At 50.9% G+C, this 24052-nt stretch overlaps 1 protein-coding gene across 2 annotated transcripts in view; it reads right to left on the bottom strand.

Annotated features, from left to right (window-relative positions):
- The window catches only part of GREB1 (growth regulating estrogen receptor binding 1), an 88075-nt gene that overhangs the window by 48383 nt on the left and 15640 nt on the right, over positions 1-24052 (bottom strand). The window contains exons 4-12 of one of the 2 annotated variants that reach the window (XM_023198496.1): positions 19773-19955; positions 17885-18019; positions 15546-15674; positions 11305-11418; positions 10672-10815; positions 7678-7863; positions 3186-3536; positions 1045-1173; positions 188-316 (exon numbers count right to left, since the gene is read on the bottom strand). In XM_023198496.1, coding sequence (XP_023054264.1) covers positions 188-316; positions 1045-1173; positions 3186-3536; positions 7678-7863; positions 10672-10815; positions 11305-11418; positions 15546-15674; positions 17885-18019; positions 19773-19955 — 1500 coding nt within the window. Of the gene's footprint in view, positions 1-187; positions 317-1044; positions 1174-3185; positions 3537-7677; positions 7864-9114; positions 9186-10671; positions 10816-11304; positions 11419-15545; positions 15675-17884; positions 18020-19772; positions 19956-24052 lie in introns of those variants that run through there. The other variant, XM_023198504.1, reaches the window with a different exon arrangement.

Genomic DNA, 24052 nt, shown 5'->3' with positions numbered 1-24052 from the left:
GCCCCATCACTGTGCACACCTGCGCCCACTGCCCCCATCACTGTGCACACCTGCGCCCACTGCCCCCATCACTGTGCACACCTGCGCCCACTGCCCCCATCACTGTGCACACCTGCGCCCACTGCCCCTGCCCCTCATCACCACTTTGTACCTCCCCCACCCCGGGAGATTCCTTTTCACCACTCACTTGTGCACACCGGTGTCCCACTGACATCCAGGGATGCTGCTTTAGTGACAGAAGAGGCAGTGAGTGAGGAAGAAATATGGCCTTGATTTTCCTGGTGAAATTTGTCCAGCAAAATGTCAATGTCACCCTCTGCCCAAGACAGAATAAACAAATGGGTTTTCCACGTCAGTGAAATTCGGCAAACATCTACAGGGCAGTTAGTGTCAGGTACTGTCCTGAGGCCTGGAGTCGTGAAGGTAAAGAGGACGTGGCCCATCCTGTCAAGGGGTCTTAGCCTAGTCAGGATGAAGACACACTGCCAGAGTGGGCTCCCCCCACACAGACACAGCCGGTGCTAGGGCAGAAGGAAGAACAACATAGTAAAGGACAAAGGGGAAGGTCCCAAGCCCATCTGGAAAACGAAGGGCCTGAGAAGCTTTCTAGGAGTACATGAGATGAGTCTTGAGGGGTGGGTAGCTAGGCAAACAAGGGAGAAGGATGCTCCTAGCCCAGAGCACAAGGGATGCGGAACTCTCCAGCAAGAGGGAAGACAGGGAAGAGAGGCCACCAACGCTGGAAAGGTGGAGAGAAACAGGCGCAAGGGCCTTGTGTACTGCACAAAGACAGAACCCACAAGGTGCCCTCCACCCCTCAGGAGAACTCTACAGCCCAAACAGGAAGAGATGGCCAGCCAGAACCTGCGGCTGTCACTCAAGAAAAGAAAGGGACAGAAATGCAAGTGCACAGAACGAGGGGCACTCTGCAGTGGAGGTCAGCCTTAGCCGGTCACCGGCAGGGTAGGGCAGAGATGACCTCCCCCGGCACTGATTTCTGTCCTATTAACGTACGCATATGCACCTGTCTCATGACAAGCCTACCTGGACAGAGGGTGCTAAAGAAGGCCCCCAGCGAGTCTACCTTCCCCGTAACCAGCTCGTAATTGACTTCCTTCTGGTACTCTGCTGGGGTGAGAAGGCTCTCGGAAAGAATCCGGGCTTGGTATTTTCCTGGAAAGCAAACAACTTTCACTGTACCAATCGTATCTTCCCTGCTTACTGGCTGTGTGGCCCTGGACTAGTCCCTTAGCCCTTCTAGACTGACATTTCCCATCAGGAAGCTGTGGCTAACAGCAGGATCTACCTCCCAAGTCTGCTGTCAGGCAATGCAAGATAATGGTGCCTGGCACATGGCAGAGGCTCAGGGTCTACTACCGAATGTCCTACTCACAACAAGGTAAATAATTTATTTTAAAAAATACACACACACACACACACACAGAGAATGGGTTTAAGATTAAGGAACGCTGGTTGGGTGCAGTAGCTCACGCCTGTAATCTCAGCAGTGCAGGAGGCCAAGGTGGGTGGATCACCTGAGGTCAGGAGTTAGAGACCAGCCTGGCCAACATGGTGAAAACCCATCTCTACCAAAAATACAAAAATTAGCCGGCCCATCTCTACCAAAAATACAAAAATTAGCTGGGCATGGTGGTGCACGTCTGTAGTCCCAGCTACTCAGGAGGCTGAGGCAAAAGAATTACTTGAACTCAGGAGACAGAGGTTGCAGTGAGCTGAGATTGTATCACTGCATTCCAGCCTGGGCAACAGAGCAAGACACCATCAAAAAGAAAGAAAGAAAGAAAGAAAGGAAAGAAAGAAAGAAAGAAAGAAAGAAAGAAAGAAAGAAAGAAAGAAAGAAAGAAAGAAAGAAAGGAAGGAAGGAAGGAAGGAAGGAAGGAAGGAAGGAAGGAAGGAAGGAAGGAAGGAAGGAAGAAAGGAAGAAAGAAAGAAAGAAAGAAAGAAAGAAAGAAAGAAAGAAAGAAAGAAAGAAAGAAAGAAAGACAGGCTAAAAGACAACTCAGACACTGTACTTAAAAAGTACATTAAACACCAGGCACAGTGGCTCACACCTGTAATCCCAGCACTTTGGGAGGCTGAGGTGGATGGACTGCTTGAGCCCAAGAGTTTGAGACCAACCTGGGCAACATGGCAAAACCCTGTGTTTACCAAAGTCCAAAACTGAGCCGGGTGTGGTGGTGCACACCTGTGGTAGTCTCAGCTACTCCGGATGGAGGCTGAGGCAACAGAATCACTTGAGCCCGGGAGCTCGATACTGCAATAAGCCAAGATCTCGCCACTGCACTTCAGCCCAGGTGACAGAGCAAGACCCTGTCTCAAAAACAAAGTGCATTAAATTCTGCACTCTTAAAATAAATTTTACAAGGTACAAAAAATTCCGGCTGAAAATGCACAACACTTGCGAAGATTTAAGCAGGCCAAGAAAGCTCACGTGTTTGGTGTCTGCCTCCCCCACCCAAGAGAACAGTCTGGGCAGGCAGATACTGCTCTGCTCCCTGTGGGCCCCCAGCCCCTAGAAGAGTGACTGTACATGTGGGGCCTCAATGGGTGTTTTTAAAATTAAATCAATTAGCTGGGCACAGTGGCTCACACCTGTAATCCCAGCACTTTGGGAGGCCTAGGCAGGTGGATCACTCGAGCTCAGGAGTTCGAGACCAGCCTGGGCAATATGGTGAAACTCTATCTCTACCAAAAAATACAAATTAGCTGGGCATGGTCCCAGCTACTTGGGAGGCTGAGGTGAGAATATCTCTTGAACCCAGGAGACAGAGATTGCAATGAGCCAAGATCAGGCCACTGCACTCCAGCCTGGGCAACAGAGCGAGACTTTGTCTCAAAACATTAAATTAATTGGCTCCTGAACACAGACAACACAAGGTCATTGTTTTTTATCTCCAATAGATGGGTGAAGAAACAGGGCCAGAGCTCCTGGTGTGAGTGACCACCCACGTGGTGGAGCCAGGTTTTCAACAGGGTCTTTCCACACTCCCAAGCGGACCCCAGGGCTAACCTCACCAGCCACTCAGAGCAGGGATGAGATTGTAACTAAGTCATTAGTCAAGGCTACCTTCTGAAGCCAGCCACTGAGCACAAACCACAGGTGCTAAGGGGACCAGGAACGCAGTTCAGGGGGCTTCCCCGCAGCCGTGCGGCCCAGCGCTCACCAGTGACGGCGATGCAGGAGTCGATGGCCGCGCTGCGGCAGGCGCAGATGATGACCACGTAGTTGGTCTTGGCGAGCTTGCCCTCGACCAGCAGCCGGAACATCTCGGAGAGGCCCTCGGCCAGGGAGTAGGCACACTCGATGACGTGCACGCTGTCGTTGCAGGAGCTGGCGGCCAGGCTGGCCAGCCAGGGCAGCTGCGCGGAGGTCACGGGTGCCACGGCGCTGGGCGCGGGTGGGAAGGGCTGCGGCGGCGCCTGCTGGTACTGCCGGATCTCGGTCAGGTGCGACTCGCGCCAAGAGCGCAGGAAGATCTGCTCCAGGTCCTCCATCAAGGGCACCTGGTCCGCGGCTGCAACACAACGCGGGCGAAGGGCCTGCCACAAATGCCAGCGACATCCAGGGATGCGCAGGTGCAGTGATGTGGAAGTACCCATTTAGGTTATTGCTGTGAAATCGTATCACAGACGGTTGGAGCACGAGGGGAGGGCATAAAATCCGCCACAATCTCACCACTGCCCTAACAGAGCCACGGTATTTATGTGTATTTCTTAGTCTTTTTTTTCCATATGCAAGTTTTTTTTTTAAATTATAAGATGATTTGTACATTTATTTTTATTTTTAAGATTAAGCATTCTCTTTGACAATCCAGAAAGATAGTCCTCGCTCACTCTTCGGCCACACACACGTAAAACAGTTAAAAGTGATTCCTTAATTTTCAATGACAAAGTAGGATAAAGGAATATGTTCTCAAGCTGCAGTTCAATTTTTCTGTCCTCTTTTCAAAAGCAAAAATCTTACTTTGCTACCAAGCCACTCGCCAACTATAAGGAAAGACAATTTTTCAAAAAGCCAACAAAACCCAGTAAAAAGAATAAGTATCAACCCCAAATTATCACCCAAAACACTGCTGTTGCAAAAAAAAAAAAAAAAAAAAAAAAAAGGAGGAAGCCAAATTCCCATAGTTTGTTAGAGAAGGTCTTTAAAAAGAATTCAGAAAGTTAGGACTGGAACTACCGTGGTATAGACAGGTTACACTGTCCCTATGTGCATATACAGTGGTAAATGTGTAGAACATTCAGCCTGGGAATATAGGCTTTCTCCTACTCCAGGACAGGGAATAAAAACATGTGTTGCTGGAATTAATATTAAAATTGTCAGGCCGGGCGCGGTGGCTCAAGCCTGTAATCCCAGCACTTTGGGAGGCCGAGACGGGCGGATCACGAGGTCAGGAGATCGAGACCATCCTGGCTAACACGGTGAAACCCTGTCTCTACTAAAAATACAAAAACTAGCCGGGCGAGGTGGCGGGCGCTTGTAGTCCCAGCTACTCGGGAGGCTGAGGCAGGAGAATGGCATAAACCCAGGAGGCGGAGCTTGCAGTGAGCTGAGATCTGGCCACTGCACTCCAGTCCGGGCGACAGAGCAAGACTCCGCCTCAAAAAAAAAAAAAAAAAAAAAAAAAAAAAAAAAAAAATTGTCCTTACAAATAGCTGTAATGATTGTCCGTATAAACTTTGGGTCTTGCATTCTTTCCGTAACCGTGACCCTATCATTAGTTTCAGTGCCATTTTCAGCCATCGTAAAGAGCGCTGTTAGCACGTCCATAATGTCCCATCATATGTAAGCACCACCGTAAGTTTACTCAGCAAGGTCTCTATAGTGGATTCTCTCATTTCTTCCAAATATTCACCTTTATAAATACCTCTGCAATGTACATCTTGATGTATAGAATATTACTTCCTTTGCCTAAAGTCTCAAAGGTGATTTACAGAACCAGCTAATACATACCATCAGCTGGCTTCCAAACAGCCTGAATGCATGAGTTTACCATGCAAACGGTGCACTTGACAAGCACTGGTTTTACCGCACCTAAGCACCACTGGGTACCATCATTTGGGTTATTAATTCAGAAAAGGTGACTTGATTTGTGATTCGCATGTCTGTGATGATGAGTGAGATTGAATACTTTTCAATATTTGTTTCCTTCTGGTATTTTTTCTTTTATGAATTGTCTGGTTTATACGTCCAGATTTCACACTTGATGAGCTGGAGGAAAGCGCACCAGGCTTCCATTTAGAAGGTGGGTTCCAGTCCAGCTCTACCCAGCACCAGCTGTGCGGCCCTGAGCTATCTCATACGGTTTTCTGATGCATCACACAGGGTTCATGCTACCTGCTCTGTGGGCAGTGCCAGAATGATTAAATTAGCTTATATCTCCATCTTTGATTGGATACATTTAATCAGAATTCACTACTTCAATTAGCTAATTAAATTAGACTTTAATTAGATTAGCTGTTATCTCTCTCTCTTTAAAAACTTTCCTTTGAGTCCACATCTTTTTCCAGAACTAAACCCTACCCAGAGCTGTCTACACACGCCATACTGTCTCCTCACCTCCAATCTCTCTAATCCACTCCAATGTGACTTATCCCCAATCTTTGCGTACATCATCATCAAGGTTGCCAATCACTTCCTATGGCCAAACCTAATGGTCAGAGTCCAGTCTTCCCTCTGCTCAACTCCCAGCCATGCTGGCACAGTTGATCAGCCCCTCTCCTCGGGAATGCTTTTTTTCACTGCTTCTTATCAACATTCGCCTATTCCCTCAATATAGGTTGGCAGACTGTCGACTTGAGCTGCGGACGCTGTGGGGCATTGGGAACAGGACTCACTGACCATGCCTGGCCTCATGGAGCTTACACCCTAACTGGGGGAGACACACTTAAAGGGAACAATCACAGACCCTAATTCCTGGTGCCCTAAAGATAAAGGACATAGGATAGGGGCCTGGAGGGTGGGAGCTATCTTACACACAGTAACAAGAAGGCCTTGCTGAGGAGATGATGGGTGACCTGAAACCTGAAGGACATGAGGGAGCAAGGCACACAAATGTCTTTGGCAAGAGCATGTCACAGGGAAGGAACAGCAAGTGTGGGATGCCTTGGTGGCACCAAGATTGCTGAGGGGTACAGCGGGCTGGGACAGGGCAAGCAGGTGGGACCAGGAGGCAGGCCGGGCCCCGGGGAAGGGGTGGAGTGAGCGACTGATGGGAAGCCGCGGCAGGGCTCTGAGCAGGGAAGAGATGCAATCGGATTCCCGGTTCTCAGGGATGTGGGGAACAGGGCAAGAACAGTGCCCCGGTGAGGGGACAGCCACGGAGAGGGTGAGCGAGGCTGGATTCAGGATGAAGCCGTGCTTACTGACGGACTGGTGGGGACTATGAGAAAGAGGGCAATGCTGGGTTTCCCAGATTCTCCACTGTCCTTTCCTTCCTTCCCACTCGTTCTATCTCAGTCACGTCTTCTGGATCTCTGAAGACTGGAGGTCCCCGGGCTCAAACCTTGGCACTTTCCTCTCCCTGTAGCCACCCGCAGCTGGTCTCACGGCTTTAACATACATCATCTGTAAGCCAATGTGGCTTAAATGTATACCTAGAGCTTCAACCTCTCCTGGGGCTCAAGGCTGAGGAGCCTTGCAAGGCTGCCCATGCAAATGAACACAGGTGACTTGGCTGTCTCGTGGGCATCTCGTACAAACTCATGCCAAGACAGAACTCAAGTTCATTGCTACCATTCACCTGGCTGCTCAGGGTGAAACCCAGGCCCCACCTGCTCCCACCCCCTTCAAAGGGATTTCCAGCCAGACTTACCTTCAGAATAGCCCCTCCAGCTCACTGCTGCTGCCCTCAGTGGCCCAAGCCACTCTGTGCCTTTAATAGGCAACAACTGACTCTTTCTCCGTTTCCGCCACTGCATCTGCACCATCTGACTCCACACAGCAGCCAAGGTGGCGTTTTTAAAGTGAAAATCAGATCACCTCCATCCCCTGCCTAAAAATACTCCGGTGGCTTCTCCATGTGTCTACCATAGAATCACACTCTTGACCGGAGCTTGCCCCCTGTGACCACACCTCTCCCTTACACCCTCTCTCTGCTGCAGCTACACTGGCCTCTCCAGCGACCTGGGACGCTCACTGCTCCCCACCTCACAGTCTCACCTGGCCTCCCTCTCCCCTCGGGGCCCCACCTGTCCTCTTTCCTCAGATCAACACAAGGCTGACTCCTTCTAAGGTCGAGATCTCTACCCACAGAGGCCTTTCTTCATGCCCCTAAACTGGCCCCACACAGACATACACTAATGCATGCACCCACCTCTACCTGCCTGTTTTCCACTGGTTTACTGCTTCTGTCTCCCACTAGACTAGAATCGCCTCAAGGGCAGGGTCTTTGCTCAATTCCCTGCTGTATCCCTGTGCCTAGAATGGCAGATAAATACTTTTGGAAATGTCTCCATTAACTTCAACCTACTTTCGGCCCCTCAGTGTAGGTACGCCCACAGTGACCTCATGACGTCCTCCCAGTGGAGCCATAAGCTCTCCCCATGTATGTCAATTCCAGCAGCCCAAGTCAGCCCCCACAAGGGCCGAGGCCAGGTCTGCGCTTGGGCTGTGGCCCCTCCCTGCCACCTGGCCAATAGGTGGAGGTGACTCACCCAGCTGGACCAGGTAGTAGACAGTCAGCAGGAGCTGCATCTCCTCAGAGATGGGCTGGATGGCAGAGGCGCCGTACTGCTCGTATGCCCGCGAGACAGACTGGGAATTCTGGTAGCACGTGTACAGGAGGGGGCTGACCACGACGTCATTCAAGTTCCCACACAGGTAAGGGAAGTTCCCGTGGCCTGCAGAGGAACAGCAGTGACTTGGCACCCGGTCTTGTGCACAGCTTATGGCCCCACACATGAGTTCTCCGGGGGTGAGAGAGCTGAAGGAGACAAGTGAACTGCGCCAGGTCCCTCGAGTGCCCTGTCCTGGGAAGCCTTGCTCATTGAGTGCACCTGCTCACCCTTCTGGAGCCTACGATGAGAGGAGTCACCTTTTCTAACCAATGGGGCTGTGCCACTTACTGGTTCATTTCGTCCAATCCTCTTATTTTTTACAAGTGAGGGAGCTGAAGGGAGGGACTTGCCCAGAGCCAAGCAGCCACCACCTGTCACTCCTCCAGCACCACCGATGGGACACCTTGTGGGCACAGCACCTTCCAGAGCTTCACTGGGTGCTGCCTACCAGGCCTTGCCTCCCTGACTCCAAGCAGGGAGGATTCTGCCCTGCATCCTCCTTCCAAGGGCTGTCTGGCAAGGTGAGTTGGGATAATACATCACCACAGAGACCAGAAGACTGAGTCACTCTTTTTTTTTTTGAGACAGTCTCTTGCTCTGTCCCCTGGCTGGAGTACAGTGGTGAGATCTCAGCTCACTGCAACCTCCGCCTCCCGAGTTCAAGTGATCCTCCCACCTCAACCTGCCAAGTAGCTGGGATTATAGGTGTGCATCACCACACCCGGCCAATTTTTGTATTTTCAGTGGAGACAAGGTTTCACCATGTTGCCCAGGCTGGTCTTGAACTTCTGACCTAAAGTGATCCACCCGCCTTGGCCTCTCAAAGTTCTGGGATTACAGGCGTGAGCCACCATGCCCAGCCCATTAGAAGATTCATTCTGAAGATAGCCCTCAGAGGTGGAATCGTCCAGGCCAGGTTCAAATCTCTTTCCACTATTATTTAGCTACATGACATCAAGCAAGAAGCTTAACTGCCCTAAACCTCAGTCTCTGCATTTGTAAAATCAGGTGAAGCTATCAAATCCTCTCGGGGCTGCTGAGCTCCCAAAGGTGGCACGTGTGTGTGTGTGTGGTATCTTGCACTCCGGGTACTCCATTTAGTCACCAAAAATATATTTTCTGACTTTGGCTGTGTGCTATATGCAGACGTCCTGCCAGGCTTGGGGAGTAAAGCTGGTGCCTGGGGCATAGGTCGTGTTCTCAAAGACATTGCTTCTCAAGGGCTTGCCAAACACCTGCTGGCCCACCCAGAGCTTCTGATGCAGAACTGGGGCCTGATTCTGATTCCAGGATGGGTCCGTGAATTCACGCCTCTCATAAGCTCCGGGGCGATGCAGGTTCTGCTGGACCAGGGGCTACCATTTGGGTAGCACCACTTACAAATATTGCGGTTGGCAAGAGGCAAGGTAAAGAGTTACTATAAAAGCAAGCATGTGACATTTGTCATAAAAGAGGGACAGAGAAGTGACAAGGGGGGCAGAGGAAAGGGAATCTAAGACAACTTCATGGAGAAGGCACGGGGCTGAGTCGTAAGGCCTCAGGAGGGCTTGGACATGTGGCTGTGGGGAACAGGAGTCAGAGAGACAAGGGCTTTACAGCGAGGGGTGCAGCGGAAACAGAGAGGCAGTGGAGGGAACAGAGCACACCTGAGAACCAAGAGGACAGTCTCTATTCTGAGATTGTTCGTGTGAGATGTAGACAGGCTGGGCTTTCTTTTCTGAGGCTCCTGGCTCAAAGCAGAGGCAGGTGAAGCCCTGCCTACACCTCCAAGCCTTGCACCCTGTCCTAGCTCTGTTTCCTGAGCACTGTGTTCTTGAGACCTACCACAGACACATCATGGCCACATACAAAAAATGCATGCAACACGACTGAAAGAACATTGGCCTTCATTTGAGGTAGACAGTGGGGCCCAGTGGAACTGCCTCAGTCATTGGTCCTATGTCATGCTAAGGTTGAAATTCAGAGTTGCATGCTACTTCCTGAATACCCTGTCAGTTTTTGTGTTTTAGGAAAAAGACATGCTCTTTCTTATTTCTTAATTATCAGAGTGCTTCTCCCACTTTCCTACAATCCCCCCTCCTCTATCTACAAGCATGATACCAAATGCAATAATAACGTATTCAGGAGGGGCCTGCGTGCACAGTGTGTCTGTGTGGTGTGTGTGTGCCGTGCCTTCGTGTGTATATGTGTGTGTGTGTTGCCATGTGCCAGCCATTCTGGTGCCTGCGATCACCAGCCAAGCCCTGCTCAATTCCCCCAGGGTTTCCCATTGCAACATCTCCAGCTTCATCAAAGGGATTTCTTCAGTTGAGCCAAAAGTCTACCCCCACGTAGCATACGTTAGCCCACTGCACAAAACGGATCAGATCTAATTTTGTTTGATGTTTCTACAGTGGTGACCATGGCTATCTTTGCCCAACCAAAGTAGATTCCATAGTCAAAAAATACTAGTGGCGTGGGTGACAACAGGAGACAACCCACCAGAGCAGGGCTCCTGCAGCCAGGGAGTGATTTGTTTTTTCCTGATCCTCGGCACTCAGCACCGGGCCTGGGATCATGGCAGATGCTCAATGAAGCTGAGCAGATGAAGGAAAGAACGAGGAACAGGCAAACAGACTTCATGGCAGGGAATCATTTCACCTGGACCCACTGTGGAAAGCTGTGACAAGCTCCATCATTCTTGGCATCTGATCAGGGGCTGAACTAGTGACTGGCTCTGCCTTGTTCTTTCCTTGCCCTGGAAAGCACTTTAGGTTTGTCTCAGGAGGATACCCTTGGAGTCAGACCGGGATGAGGTCTTGCTTTTGCCTGTTTCTCGTGCCTTCCTTCAGGTTCTTCCATTCCCACGACTCGGTGCACTGCTGTACTTGCCTTTAAATATCACTGGCTTGGCCTTGCATATTTTCAGCAAGTTGTCAGGAACAGACACTGGTTCTCCAGAGGCCACCACTGGGAAGGTGACTGAAGCTGGTCCCACCAAGCCAACCTGGGGCACGCAGGACACACCTGCGCTCTCTAGGAACACCCAAGAACATTAGTAAAAACATCAGACAAGGCATCCACTTCTCACACACCTGACATCAGGCCAGACAGCAATGCTGCTACCTCATGATCAATGTCCCTGATTACAGGAGCACCAAAGTCTTAGAGTCATAGATTCCTAAGGTCAAGAGCACCTTTAAGTTCCTTCCGTCCATCCTTCCCCCAATGGTTCGGTCTCCTCTTTGATATCCCTGCCAACTCATAAACAGCCCCTTTTAAAATTTCCCAAGGATCAGAGAACTCACTATCATACAGGGATCCTAGACCTTGCAAAGCAATTCTAACATGTGAGAAAGAAGTCTTTTGTTGCACCAAACTCTGCCTCCTTAGAACTCCCTCAGCAGTACACAGGCACATTCACACACATGCACGCGCACACACGCACACATACACACACAACTGGCAGCAGCACTAGCACCAGTACCCAAGTCTGGAATTCTGGGCAAGGCTGCCATCACTTACCATACTTAGCTCTGTTCCCACCACCTTGGGGGTAGCCACCATCTGGAGCTGATGGAGATTCTGGAGACCACCCTTTGTGGCGTTTTTTGGGGGGCCCAGAGTTTGACAAGATACCTAGACAATATTCAGAGTACGGGTTAGGCTATCATCAGGAAAGAGTTCCAATAAAACTTTCCCTTGGTTTGGAGAACAATGATCTGTTTTGCTTTGTTTTGTTTTTCTAATCACAGTTTCACACGGGTTTTAAGGAGCTAGTGAAATAGCTAGGCATAAGGAAATGTCAGTTTTTGTAAATGTTTCATTCCAAAGTTGTGTGTGTGCCTAAACGATCTCTCTCTTAGCCCGAGCTCCTTCATCTTTAAAATGGGACACTAAACCCGACCCTGAAAGGTGGTTTGATCAGGACTAAAGAGAATGTATGTAGAGTGCTTTGTGCAATGAATTGCAGGGAGCCTGGGCCCAATAAGGTAGCCAGAATTACCCACGTCCTCATCATCTTCACCACCATCATTATTGTTATGGACATATTCCAATCTGAAGGGCTGGAAGAGAGAAATACGTTTCTGCAGACGGGGGCAGCAGCATCTGATCCACCACCACAGCCCCACCGCTTGGGGGCAGTACTGATCTGCCTGTGCTCCCCTCCCTGCCCCAGCCGGGAAAGCTAATTTCAGACTCAAAAAAATTCAAGTACAGAGGCTGACACCCACTGCAATGAGTCATCCCTGCCCACTCTAGACAACAGCATGCTCATGACTCAAGCTAACTTCGTGAATGTTTCAAAATATCAAGAACTGGTTTCCATAGTTTCTTGACTAACCAGACACAAAATTTCCCCTACATGTAGAGATTCACATCTCAACCTCAACTGTACATTAAACTCAACCGGAAAACTTTTAAAACTCTGTCTGGATGCAATCCTATCCCAGTTAAACCAGAAGCCCAGCATGGGAGCAGGACTCAGGCATCCCAATATCTCAGCGCTTCTTCTTGATTATAATGCATAGCCCGGGTGGAGAAACACCAATCAGAGCAATGGTTCTCCAGGTGTGACCCGAGGCACTGCACAGAACCCACATGGCCCTTTTAAACCTGTGCCTACTAAACCTGTGTGTCCCTGGGCCCCACCTTGACCTCCAGAATCACATCTCTGGAAATGACAGTAAGAAAACACCATCCTTTGTAAGCCAGCCTGGTGATTTTTCTTTTTTTTTTGAGACGGAGTCTCACTCTTGTTGCCCAGGCTGGAGTACAGTAGGGCAATCTCGGCTCACTGCAACCTCTGCTTCCTGAGTTCAAGCGATTCTCTTGCCTCAGTCTCCCAAGTAGCTGGGATTACAGGCGCGCACCACCACACCCGGCCAATTTTTGTATTTTTAGTAGAGATGGGGTTTCACCATGTTGGTCAGGCTGGTCTCCAACTCCTGACCTCAGGTGATCTGCCCGCTCAGCCTCCCAAAGTGCTGGGATTATAGCTGTGAGCCACCACACCCGGCCAGCCTGGTAATTCTTAAGCACACTTAAGTGAGAATCATTGCTTTAGAGTCTCTCAAGGGTAATCAAAAAAATATTATCACCTCATTAGACTGACTAAAGGTAAATAAAAAGTTAAAAGCATAAAGTACTTCGTTTACAAAGAACTTTCAAACCCGTGGGCTCCTTTGGCCCTCCCAACAACCACTGACGCAGCTGCTGTTTTCTCCTCCCTGTTTGTAGGAATAAGGCCTTTGACTCTGCAAACATCTGTCCCCAGTTGCAATGCGAGACCCCCCACAGAGCCTAAGCAGCCAACTGCTCTAAAAGCTCTCCTGAACGACCAAAGGGGACAGGGCTTGGAATTGGATCTCAGTAAGGATGGAAGAGAAACAGATGCGTTCTCCCTTTTGGAAGATAACCCTATAAATAGCTCTAAGTAGACCCTAAGCCCATGAGCTCTTTCCAAATGATGTCACCAGGAGCTGCTCCCATGGTACCAATGTGGATCAATTATTTCTCAAAATGTCTCTTGGGGAGGTATTATTTGGCATTTTTGGGAGATGATTCATTATGTAGCCTGCTTGGTGCAGGACATTCTGCATGCTGCCCACTCTGTCCCAGCACCAAATGCCAGTAAGACCCTGTGCCTGGGACAACAAATCCATCCTTTACCAGAACATTTCCTACCCCCGCCCCCCAGGGGGCAGCACTTCTCCATTGGGAACCAGTGAGTGACAGGACTCAAGGCTTCAGTAAACTCCTTGTGGTATTAGATGCAGTTTCTTAAAAATTGATTTTGAGCTCTCGCCCCAGAGCGGAGGAGAAGGCCCAGGAACTCCAACACTTCAGCTGTGCTCAACACAACTCAACTCAGCCAGCGTCATGCCCTCTGGCTGGGCTCCCCAGCAGCTGGTACCAGGGGCTCCAAGATGCACGTTACCATGGTGCTGCCCTTGGGAACTGCACAGCGCCGAGGCCCCGATGGCCACATGTGGCTGCGGGACTAAGCCTGGGACGGCTGGGAGCCCCGTGCACTTACAGGAAGCCCTCTTGCATGGAGCAGGTGCCCCCTGAACTAAGCTCACAAAGGCGATTTAATAAGTGAGTGGAGAGAGCAGCCCAGAGCCGGGATGCAGGCACAGAGCATGGAGACAGGATGGGGCCATGGGGGTGGGGGAGCTCAACTGCCCAGGGCAGCCAAAATAGCAGGGAATGAGGTTCAGCAGGTCGGCTGGGGCCAGATTCTGGAAAGGCTTGAGTGCTCCCCTAGGCAATTTGGAGGAGCTCCATCTCCCACACCCCTCCATGGAGCATGGCAAGGAAAATGCAGTCAGTCCCACACAGAAGGCTTCCCAGGGCCACCTTCACAGGGTCCCGGGCTGACGGAGGCCCTCATCTCCCTGCTGTTCAGGGTGGAGGTTGGGGGGTCCACAGACAGCCCAGAAGGGAGGCTGTAGCAGCGTGGCATCCCCAGTATCCTCATCCCCAGATGTCCAGCTCTGCAGCCACAGGGCTGCCCCCAAATGCAGCACTCGGCAGAGAAGCAGCAGTCCCTGGATAAAAGCAGGAGGCTGCCTGGGGCTCGGCTGCTGCGGAGGATGGGACTTGCCACTGCCTGGGACTTGGCTGCTGTAGGTTTCAGACTCCAGGATGGAGGCGCTGGTTGGGAACGGGAGGCCTCGGATTCTGTTCAGAAACTACATTCGCCCCTTCAGTCAAGAGTTAGACAATTCACAAGATTTTCACCAGGGAGGTCCTCCACCAGCACAGTGGAGTGGGAGCTTAGAGGCCTGCCCCTGCCTCTCTGGACCTCTGTCTCCTCCTCTGGAAAACAGTGTTGACCTAGATGGTTTCTAAGGGCTCCTCCACTTTGATGTCTTAGGTCTTCAAATCCAGTTTAGCTCAGTGCATGATGGAGGAAGACGAGAATGGCTTATGAAGTGCCTCCAGACGAACATGGTGGGGAGAGCACTGGACTGGGAGTCCTCAAGCAGGTCCCCAGGTTGCTCCACCCATTCACAGCTTCCTCAAACCCTCCTCTGGCAGGAGGTCTGCTCGGCCCCTTCACTCACCTCTGTCATCCATATCCTCACCTCCTCATCCCTCTTTGCTTCCTTTCTCCCTTTCCGTCTCTACATGATGCTTCCCCAACTTCTAAGTTGCAGTTCAGTTATCATCTCCTCCAGGAAGCCTTCCCTGAAAAGACTAGCCTCAGCAATGACGCTGATTTGGATGAGAACAGCCGGTACCAATTAGTGAGCTGCCAGATGTGCTCTGACCTTTCATACAGCACCTCATCCCTCTGAACAACCCTTGGAGCAGCATTCTTATCTCCAGGTGAAGAAACATTTATTGAGACTTTGCCAAGGTCCCCTGACTAACAAGAGACAGCAGTAGGTTTTGAATTCATATTTATCTGATTTGGAAGCCCATGTTCTTCCCCAACAACACATTGCCCACTATTGCTCCAAAATTCTACCATCCCGCAGCTGTGCAGCCCACAGGACAGGTCACTCGCCATCACCACAGCTGTCTCACTGCTCCTTGGCACACACGACAACTCCCAAGTGTCACTCATACAGCACCAGCGCCTGGATCCAGACCCATGGACTCAGGAGGCACCCGTGGTCCCGGCCTGACTCTCATGGAAGCCACACCAGACTCCAGGAGGCTCAGCGGCCCCAGCCCAGCAGCTCCCATGCCCCCTCTGGCCTTGGCCCAGAGAAGAGCAGGATCCCCAGGACAGCCAGGACAGGCAGCGCTACCTAAAGCCGATGGTCGCGGCAAGGCCAACAGGTTATTCTTTGCCAGTTGTTGGCACTTTGGGGAATCTTTGCCGTTGAAAACAGCCGGACCCACTGTTGCGCTTAGTGAGGAGTGATCAGAAGCTGGTCCTGAAAGCAGATAGAAGGCAAAGAGGAGGGTCAGTTCACGAGAATGCTCTGGGAGCCAGGCAAGGAGGAAAACACTTTCCTTACAGTTTCACAAACTAGCTTTCCCCCAGCAAGTCTCATCAGAAGGTCAGAATTCCCAACAGTGATTCTACTACACTGAGAAGATACATGCAGACACATGCATACACACACACACACACTTCTGCCTACACACAAGCATACACATGCACAAACATGTACACACACACGCATGCACACATGCCTATATACATGCACACCCAGGAACATGCACCCTCCTGCTCACACCCCAGTGGACACACAGCCCGAGTGAAAGAAGGACCAGGGGACTTCCTGAATTCCAGGACCACACCTGAAACTGTTCTGCTTCCTTCTACCTTCTCTCTCAAGACCTCTGGTTGATATGGTTTGGCTGTGTCTCCACCCAAATCCCACTTTGAATTATAGCTCCCATAATCCCCATGTGTCGTGGGAGGGACCTGGGGGGAGGTAACTGAATCATAGGGGTGGTTTCCCCCATATTGTTCTCGTGATAGTGAAGAAGTCTCACGAGATCTGATGGTTTTATCAAGGGCAGTTCCCCTGCACACACTATCTTGCCTGCCGCCATGTAAGATGTGCCTTTGCTTCTCCTTTGCCTTTCGCCATGCAGAACTATGAGTCCATTAAACCACTTTCTATATAAATTACCCAGTCTTGGGTATGTCTTCACAGCAGTATGAAAATGGACTAACACATCTGAAGTCCAGGAGAGCAGTCGGGTTTGCAGCTACCTGGGTGCAGGCTATTCACAGGGCCCAGGGCTCCCCAGGTCTAAGGGTAATTCTGGGGACAATCATGGCTGCTGGTCTCCTGGGGCTGACAGAACTGCTTAAGTTGTCCATGTCAGTCAGAACAGTCTGGAAAGAGCTTGAGTCAGGAGTAGCACTGAATGTTTCCTGTGGGTTTAAGGGGGTGGCTCTGAAGCCAGATGACATGCGTTTGAGCCCAGTTCCACCACCTCCCAGCTGTGTAACCCTGGACGCTTACTTAACCTCCCTATGCCTCAGTGTTCTCATCCAGAAAACAGGGGTGGTCACTATAGCAACTCAGAGCCACTGTGAGAACGACATGAGTTAGCAGAAGACAGTGCCTGGAACAGTGCCTGGCGTGTAACATGCTTTGAGTACTTGCTGATACTATCATCGTATTTAATTCTTACAATTGCCTACAAATTATACAGAAGAGATTTGCCCAACTTTACAGATGAGGAAATGGAGGTTCAGAGGATTTGAGTTGCCTCAAATCACTCAACTAAATGGTGGCAGCACTGGAGCTTACACCCAGGCACCCCAACAGCAAAAACAGCAGGCTCTCCAGGCCATGATGGTAGAGGCACTGGGGGCCTGGGCATGGGGAAGCAGCGAGGAGCTCTGGAGGAGAGTATGTTCCAGTCCCCTGCCCAGGCGATGGATGGGCCAGGTGGGTACAAGGGCACTGGCTTCCTCCCAGGGCCAATGTGCCTCTACAGACCCACTGGGCAGGAGGCATGAAAACAAGCAGCGACCTTCCTGCGTCCTTGGGAAGGCTGGTGTCTACTGTGGTAACAGTCACCATGCTTAGGAAGTCTGTGCAACATGGTGAAATGCCAAGCATGTGAATCAGGGTTCACATCTAATGTCACCTCTTGCCTCCACCTCCTCCTGCCCACGAGGTCCTAGGCAAGCACCCAGCCTCCATGAGCCTCACCTTCCCAATCAGTAAAATGTGGAACCGAGGCGTGCTCACAGCATGGTTGTTGGGCTTCAAGGCATTCACAGAGCTGGGGAGTGCTGCGCACGGGGTGAATGGCAGCAATCTGGTCTTTTCCGCCCCTTCTAGCAGTTCATTCAAACCCTGACTCAGCACCTTTACATAGAGAGCTCTATGCTGTGCGGGGGTTGTATGGGGGGCGGTGCTGCCGAGGGACCCTGCATATGTCCCCACCAGGGGATCCCACTTCATATCAAACAGGAAGAAAGAAAAGCCCTCCCAATGAAACACCTCGCATTCTTTGTTGAAAAGTATTGCAAATTCAAGATGAAAGTAAAGGTGTTATAGAAAAAGATAACAGCCCCTTGATTTATTCTGAAGAATGCTTGACTACATAGTCAACATCAGAGACATGCCAGCTGTGTGGATTCAGCAGCCCTGGCGTGTCTCTGCCACCTCACCTGCCTGCTGAGCTCCCATCGGGATGCTGGGGTTCGTCCCGGGAATGGGCTCGCTGGGGAAGGCAGCCGCGCTCTCCAGGGCCGGGAAGAAGGAACCAGAACAAGTACTGGTGGGGATCTGCCGGCTTCTAAACTCTAAGGGGGCAAGGTGCACGTGTGAAAACCAACTCGCTCTTCTCCAACAGTTACGAAATGAGTTCCTGGAGTGGAACGTGTCCTACAGGACAGTGAGCTATGGAGACAGTCACACAAGCTGCCACCACATCCTGGTCTTTGTTTCAGCGTGAAGCCAGGGCGAGGGTGTGACTCTCTACTTGTGGCTCCATGCCAAGGGGCAGCTCTGATATTGTCAAGAGTGGGAGCAATGGTGAATATTTAGAGGAAAGGGACGAATTATTCAAATAAGTCACCCTACAGCTACCCGCAGCCATAGACGAGAGTGTTACTTGAAGATAAAGAAACGATACCATCTTCCACCCTTATTTCCTCCTCTGGGAAAGGCCATCCCCAGCGGCCAGTGAGATGGAGAACCTCTGAGGTGCCTGGACCCAGCGGGTGATCAAAGACGGTGAACTGGTCTCATACAGGGCAAAACCACTGCATCCTCAGGGCCTGAGAAATGACTGGCAAGTAATAGGGGTTCAGGAGGCATTTACTGAACAAAGCAAGAAAAGCAGAGAGGAAGGAAGAATGGGGTGTGAGGGAGGTGTTCCCAGAGCCGCCCAGCCTAAGGCCTCTTCCCTCAACTCCCAGGATCTGCCCGGGAGAGTCCAGAAGACAAGATGGGAACAAACCCAGACAAGGGAGGAACACCTCACACCCCAGTCTTGCCCTCCACCCGTGGCAGGCCACTGAGGATCCAGCCTCCTCCTCGCCCCACAGAGCTGACTGTGGCCATGAAAGGTACAGCTGAGACAAAGAGGGTGGGAGGGCAGCCTGCTCCCAACATTTCTGAAAGCTGCAGCCCAATCACTTCTTCAGAGACCAGCAACGTGAAGCTGATCTTTCTGGCCATAGCTCAGGGTTCAGGGGCTTGTGTGGGGCATTGTTCAAGCCGAGCTGTCTTAAGTCAGGTTCTCAGCCTTGGTGCTGGTGACATTTGCAGTGGGCTTCTTTGTGCTGGGGGCCACCCTGTGCGCTGCAGAATGTTCAGCCATACCCTGGTCCCTACCCCAGATGCTGGTGGCACCATCCAGTCATGACAATCAAACTTGTCTCGAGTTACGGCCAAACGAAAGTCACCCATGGTTGAGGACCACTTGGATGAACTACTCAATTTGGGAAGTAGTTCATCTTCTTCCCAACAATTTGGGAAGGTGAGAACCAGCGCCCCAAATACTTGCCATAGGAGGTAATGCACAGTCTGGCCCTCTGTCAACTTTTTTTTTTTGAGATGGTGTCATGCTCTGCTGCCCAGGCTGGAGTGCAGGGGCACCATCTCAGCTCACTTCGACCTCCACCTCCCGGGTTCAGGTGATTCTCCTGCCTCAGCCTCCCGAGTAGCTGGGATTACAGGTGGGCACCACCATGCCCAGCTAACTTTTGTATTTTCAGTAGAGACGGGGTCTCACCATGTTGGCCAGGCTGGTCTTGAACTTCTGACCTCAAGTGATCTGCTCACCTAAGCCTCTCAAAGTGCTGGGATTACAGGCATAAGCCACCATGACTGGCCCTCTGTCGACTTTTAAACATGCCATCCAATTAGACTGTCACTGTCAACCAGCTTAACACCCGTAACGAAAGGGAGCGTTCTCCATTTCATAGGCCTGGCCTTTTGCCTGTGATGTGTGCTGCTACGCAGGGGCCTCTCCCCAGCATCACAGCGACAGGCACCACGGGCCACTTGGGGGCCCAGCACTCCCACCTCCTCCACAGCCAACTTGCCCACCTGAGCCTTTCCAACAGATTAAAGGTCCTTTGGTGAGAGTCCCTTGTGTATTACGGACCAGGTAATACTTCAAGTGTTTCTGCTTCTTGGGTTGAGTGGTCAGTTTCAGATTTATATGATTGGAGAATTCTGTGAAGTAACAGAAGCCTTTCTTTCCACAGCCAACACAATTCCCAGAGAAACCTGGAGAAGAAAGTAAACCATAAACATCTTTATTTTTTTATTTTTATTTTTTTTTAGATGAAGTCTCGTTCTTGTCATCTAGGCTGGAGTGCAATGGCACAATCTCGGTTCACTGCAACCTCCACCTCCCAGATTGAAGTGATTCTCCTGCTTCAGCCTCCCAAATAGCTGGGATTATAGGTGCTTGCCACTATGCCTAGCTAATTTTTTTGCAGGTTTTAGTAGAGATGGGCTTTCACCATGTTGGCCAGGCCGGTCCTTTTCAAATAAGACAGAGTTCATCCAGACTCTGAAAATCCACTTCCTGTACCACCAGCCAGAGAACTCCACAAGGCAAGCACCCCACCCTCTTAGACTAGCCCAGACGTTAAGACGGCCTCGACTCAAATAAAAGAGGACCAAGAAGACTTAGTGATAGAGATGGGCCCAGGCAAATGTGGAAGATTTAACGTGCTTGGGGGCTACTTAAACACCTACATAGAGAGTAAACTTTGCAAGACAAGAGTCATCCCATTCCACCGTGTACATGGATGGGGCGCTGAAATGATGCGAGAGCTCTTATTTCCGGGGGGGGGGGGGGGGGGGGGGAGGGGCCGAGGGGAGTGGGGGGGGGGGGGGGGGGGGGGGGGTTAGTTAGACTCTCAAAGCAGTATGACTAGTGAGATGGGCTACACTGGGACACCTCTGAAGAGTCCAAAATTCCATCCTGCTCTCAACTTGATCCCGTGAGTTTCTGAAAAGAAATCGGGAGAGCTCCGCAATGCCTGGCCGGCACCCTGGCGAGTGAATTCCATGGCTTAGCAGCCAGTGGATGGAGACGCTCTGCTGGAATGTGACTATCTTGCTGCTGCTGGCCTCTGCACCAGGCCTACAACTGACTTTCTGGGAGGTGACGGAGGGTCCCATCAGCTGTGAGGCTCTAAACAAGCCTCCTACATGGTGACAATGACAAAAACACCTCCTGAGCTATTAAAATCCAGAGAAATGTGCCTGAAAAGACCTTCATACGCTGTAAAGCCTATTCAAACCATAGGCATCGGGAGTGCTGGTTAAGATGAGAAATGTGAAGACTTGGCTTCTGCCCAGGATGACGGCTCTTATTTAAACCATCATAAGATGGCCTTGCTTCACCCACCGGTATGTCCGGTTTCTATAGGTCCAAAGGCCTTCGGCTGGGGAGATCCTGAAGCTAAGACTCATGTGTCATATTCTCCATTTGATAAGTCTACAAAGGTCATTGTGCCTTAGGCTGTGAGGGCCACCCGGCTCTGTGTGTAACTCTGCTCTGATAGTCTCCCTAAGGTGTCTGGCTAGTGTTCAAAATAACTCCAGTTAGTGAAGGTTAAAAACATCTCCACAGATAAATAAGACATCTACATTACAGAGGCCGACTGGACTTCCTGATCTATTTTGAGCGCATTTAGTCTTCCTCAAAAGGCATTAGAAATAAGGACAGATCTCTTGGCCTCACCATAGGACAGTTACAGGATAATTTACCTTCCACAGTCCTATTCCCTCTGTGCCAGCACAAACAGTAAGGTCCTGACATGAAACACTGTCCTCTCCATGTGCTCGCTTTCCATGGGACAGGCAGGGAACTAACACGCACAGGGAACCAGGGCCATTCTTGCCATTCATCTCAATCCACAAGTGACACAGGAGCCAGTCAACCTGGAGGGCAAGTCCTTCTTTGTGAAATCAGAGAATCAGAGAGGCCCGTTGTTCAAATCCATAGGTACAGAAAGTGTGGCATTCAACTCCAGCCTAAGGATGACGTTCTTGCCCACAGGCCTGGCATCCAAGGCTGCCCTGATGCCCCCTGGCCTTCATCTCCAGCGTTATTCCTGTCCTTCCTCTGATATGCTAATTCCCAGCTAGACTCCCCTGCCTCTCAACCCAGCCCGCTCCCACTGCCCTCCATACACAGGCTCATCCTCTCCTCTGGGGCCCCACCTGTACACATCCAGCCCTCACTCAACATCCTGCTCCAGTGCCTACTCCCAAGAGCCTTCTGTGACCCAAAGGCTGGCTGGAACTTTCCTCCGGACTCCAGGCTCTTCCTGTAGCTCAGGGGCCTCTGAACATCCCAGTGACTGAAATTTGTGTCTTTTTCCCATCATTATCCCTCTAAGCTCGCAGCATGACTGCACATGTGAGCTGTGTGTGTGCAAGTGTACAGGTACTGACTAATGCCCAACACACGGCAGGCAGCCATTTAATATCAAGAGGGAAGAAAAGAGAGAGGAAACAGGGTAACTGTGAACAGTAGCCTGTCAGAGTTTCTGTAAGCACTCTGAAGGAATAACCTCATGTCTTTATTCATTGGCCTCCAACTTAGGGACGCTTGAGATAAACCCAGCTCAACTGCTGCCTAAGAATAAGGCCCGAAGAAACCTTCAGAGCTCCCTGGAAGGGCTTCTAATCCTGTTGTTTAAAAGATGGATGAACAGGAAACAGAACTGCAAGATGCTAAGAGCAACTTGCCAAGGCCAGGCTGTCATCCCTCTCCAGAGACAGCTAAGCAGGTTACAGGCCTCCGTCCCATAAGAAGCACAGGCTGGGGACCATGGCTGTGCTGCAGAGGCATCTCCATCTCCTCCGATGGGATGGGAAGCACAGACAATAGGGAGCCCTTTGTGATTCAGAAATGAGGGTGGACACCCTGGGTCTTGCTAGTACAGGAAACATTTAGGGACTCAGCAAGCAAACTGCTTTTCTGCTTTGGCAAAAACTTCCTGGTCAGGAGACCCAGCTGCTTTTCTGTGAGGTGTCTTGGAGAGACAGCCACAGAGGCCAACCAAGAAAACCACAGGAGAAAGAGGAAAATAATGACCCGTTCTCTTCAGAAATCTACCTTAGGACTTGGAAATCGAGAAAGTTTTTTTTATATGATAGGCTTAGAAAGCATGGGATCCTGCCTGAAATCTCAAATTCCTGCTGGGTGTGGAGATCCAGAATCGAAATTCTTCCTTCAGTGTCCTCACCATGGGAAACAGTCCGTCATCAACACGATTCTTGTCACCACGCACAGCCACACCCTGTGATGTTCCCGTGTGTCTAGTTTAGCAGCTACAGGTAGCATTTGTTTAACAAGCACGTCCTGGGCGGGTATGTGTGCTGGCCGCTGAGCAAGCCTCTCCCCTTCTGCTGAGAGGACAGCTATGTCCACTCCCCCAACCCCTGCAAGGAAGTGTGTATAAGCCTGGATGTCTGAGGGGCCTGCGTTCAAATCCTAACTACAGTTAGGTGATGTGAGGCAGGTAACTAACACCTCCGAGCTTTGCTTTCCTCATCTGTCAACGAGGTGACAATAGCGACTTCGTAGTGCACCTGTCATGGGTCAGGCACTGTGTCGAGCACGTTATAAATGTTCTCATTTAAACCTCATGAAGTCTGACAAAGCAATCAGCAGCAGTGTCCCAGTTCACAGATGAAAGCATCAAGGCAGAGGGAGAGACAGAAACCCATCCATGGTACAGGGTGACCCAGCCACGGCTACAGGGTAGAAAGTGCTGGAGTTAGGATTTGAACGCATCTCCTCCCAAAAACCCACCTTGTAGGAGCACTATGGGGGTGAAGTACCTACGAGATGTCTAACATGTCAGGGGCACTCTGCAAGCAGCCCTCCTTTCTCTACCCCGGACTAAGCTGTATTAGGAAGGCGAGCACAGTAGGGGTCATGACACTCACATGTGGCCCTAGGGGGGCAAATAGATAGCCCCCCACCCCTCCAACAGTGTGAGATGTGGAGGACGCAGCTCCATTTCTCTGCATTTCCATGTTCCAACCATCAAAGGGAAGGCTATGACTAAATGGGCCCTATGCCTCCTTCTAGGACTAAAGTGACATGATTCTTCTTGGAAGCATCCATAGGTGGCTTCCTTCAGACCCAGTGGTCTCTGAGCACTTGGCTCATAGCAGGCTGGAGATGGCCCAGATTTTCTGCTGGGGCCACTCCCTCTGCAGAGGGGTCCTCCCACAAAACCTCACGGATGCCTCTAGAAGTTCACCTGTACCTGACCTTCCTTTTAGAACCACAGTCCAAGGAGATCTCGCTGATAGCCACTGCACCAGAGCTGGGAGCCACAAACACGTCC

The sequence above is a fragment of the Piliocolobus tephrosceles genome, chromosome 15, assembly GCF_002776525.5.
Source record: "Piliocolobus tephrosceles isolate RC106 chromosome 15, ASM277652v3, whole genome shotgun sequence".
In the NCBI taxonomy this organism is placed as follows: domain Eukaryota; kingdom Metazoa; phylum Chordata; class Mammalia; order Primates; family Cercopithecidae; genus Piliocolobus; species Piliocolobus tephrosceles.
This window is presented reverse-complemented; position numbering and strand designations above follow the sequence as displayed.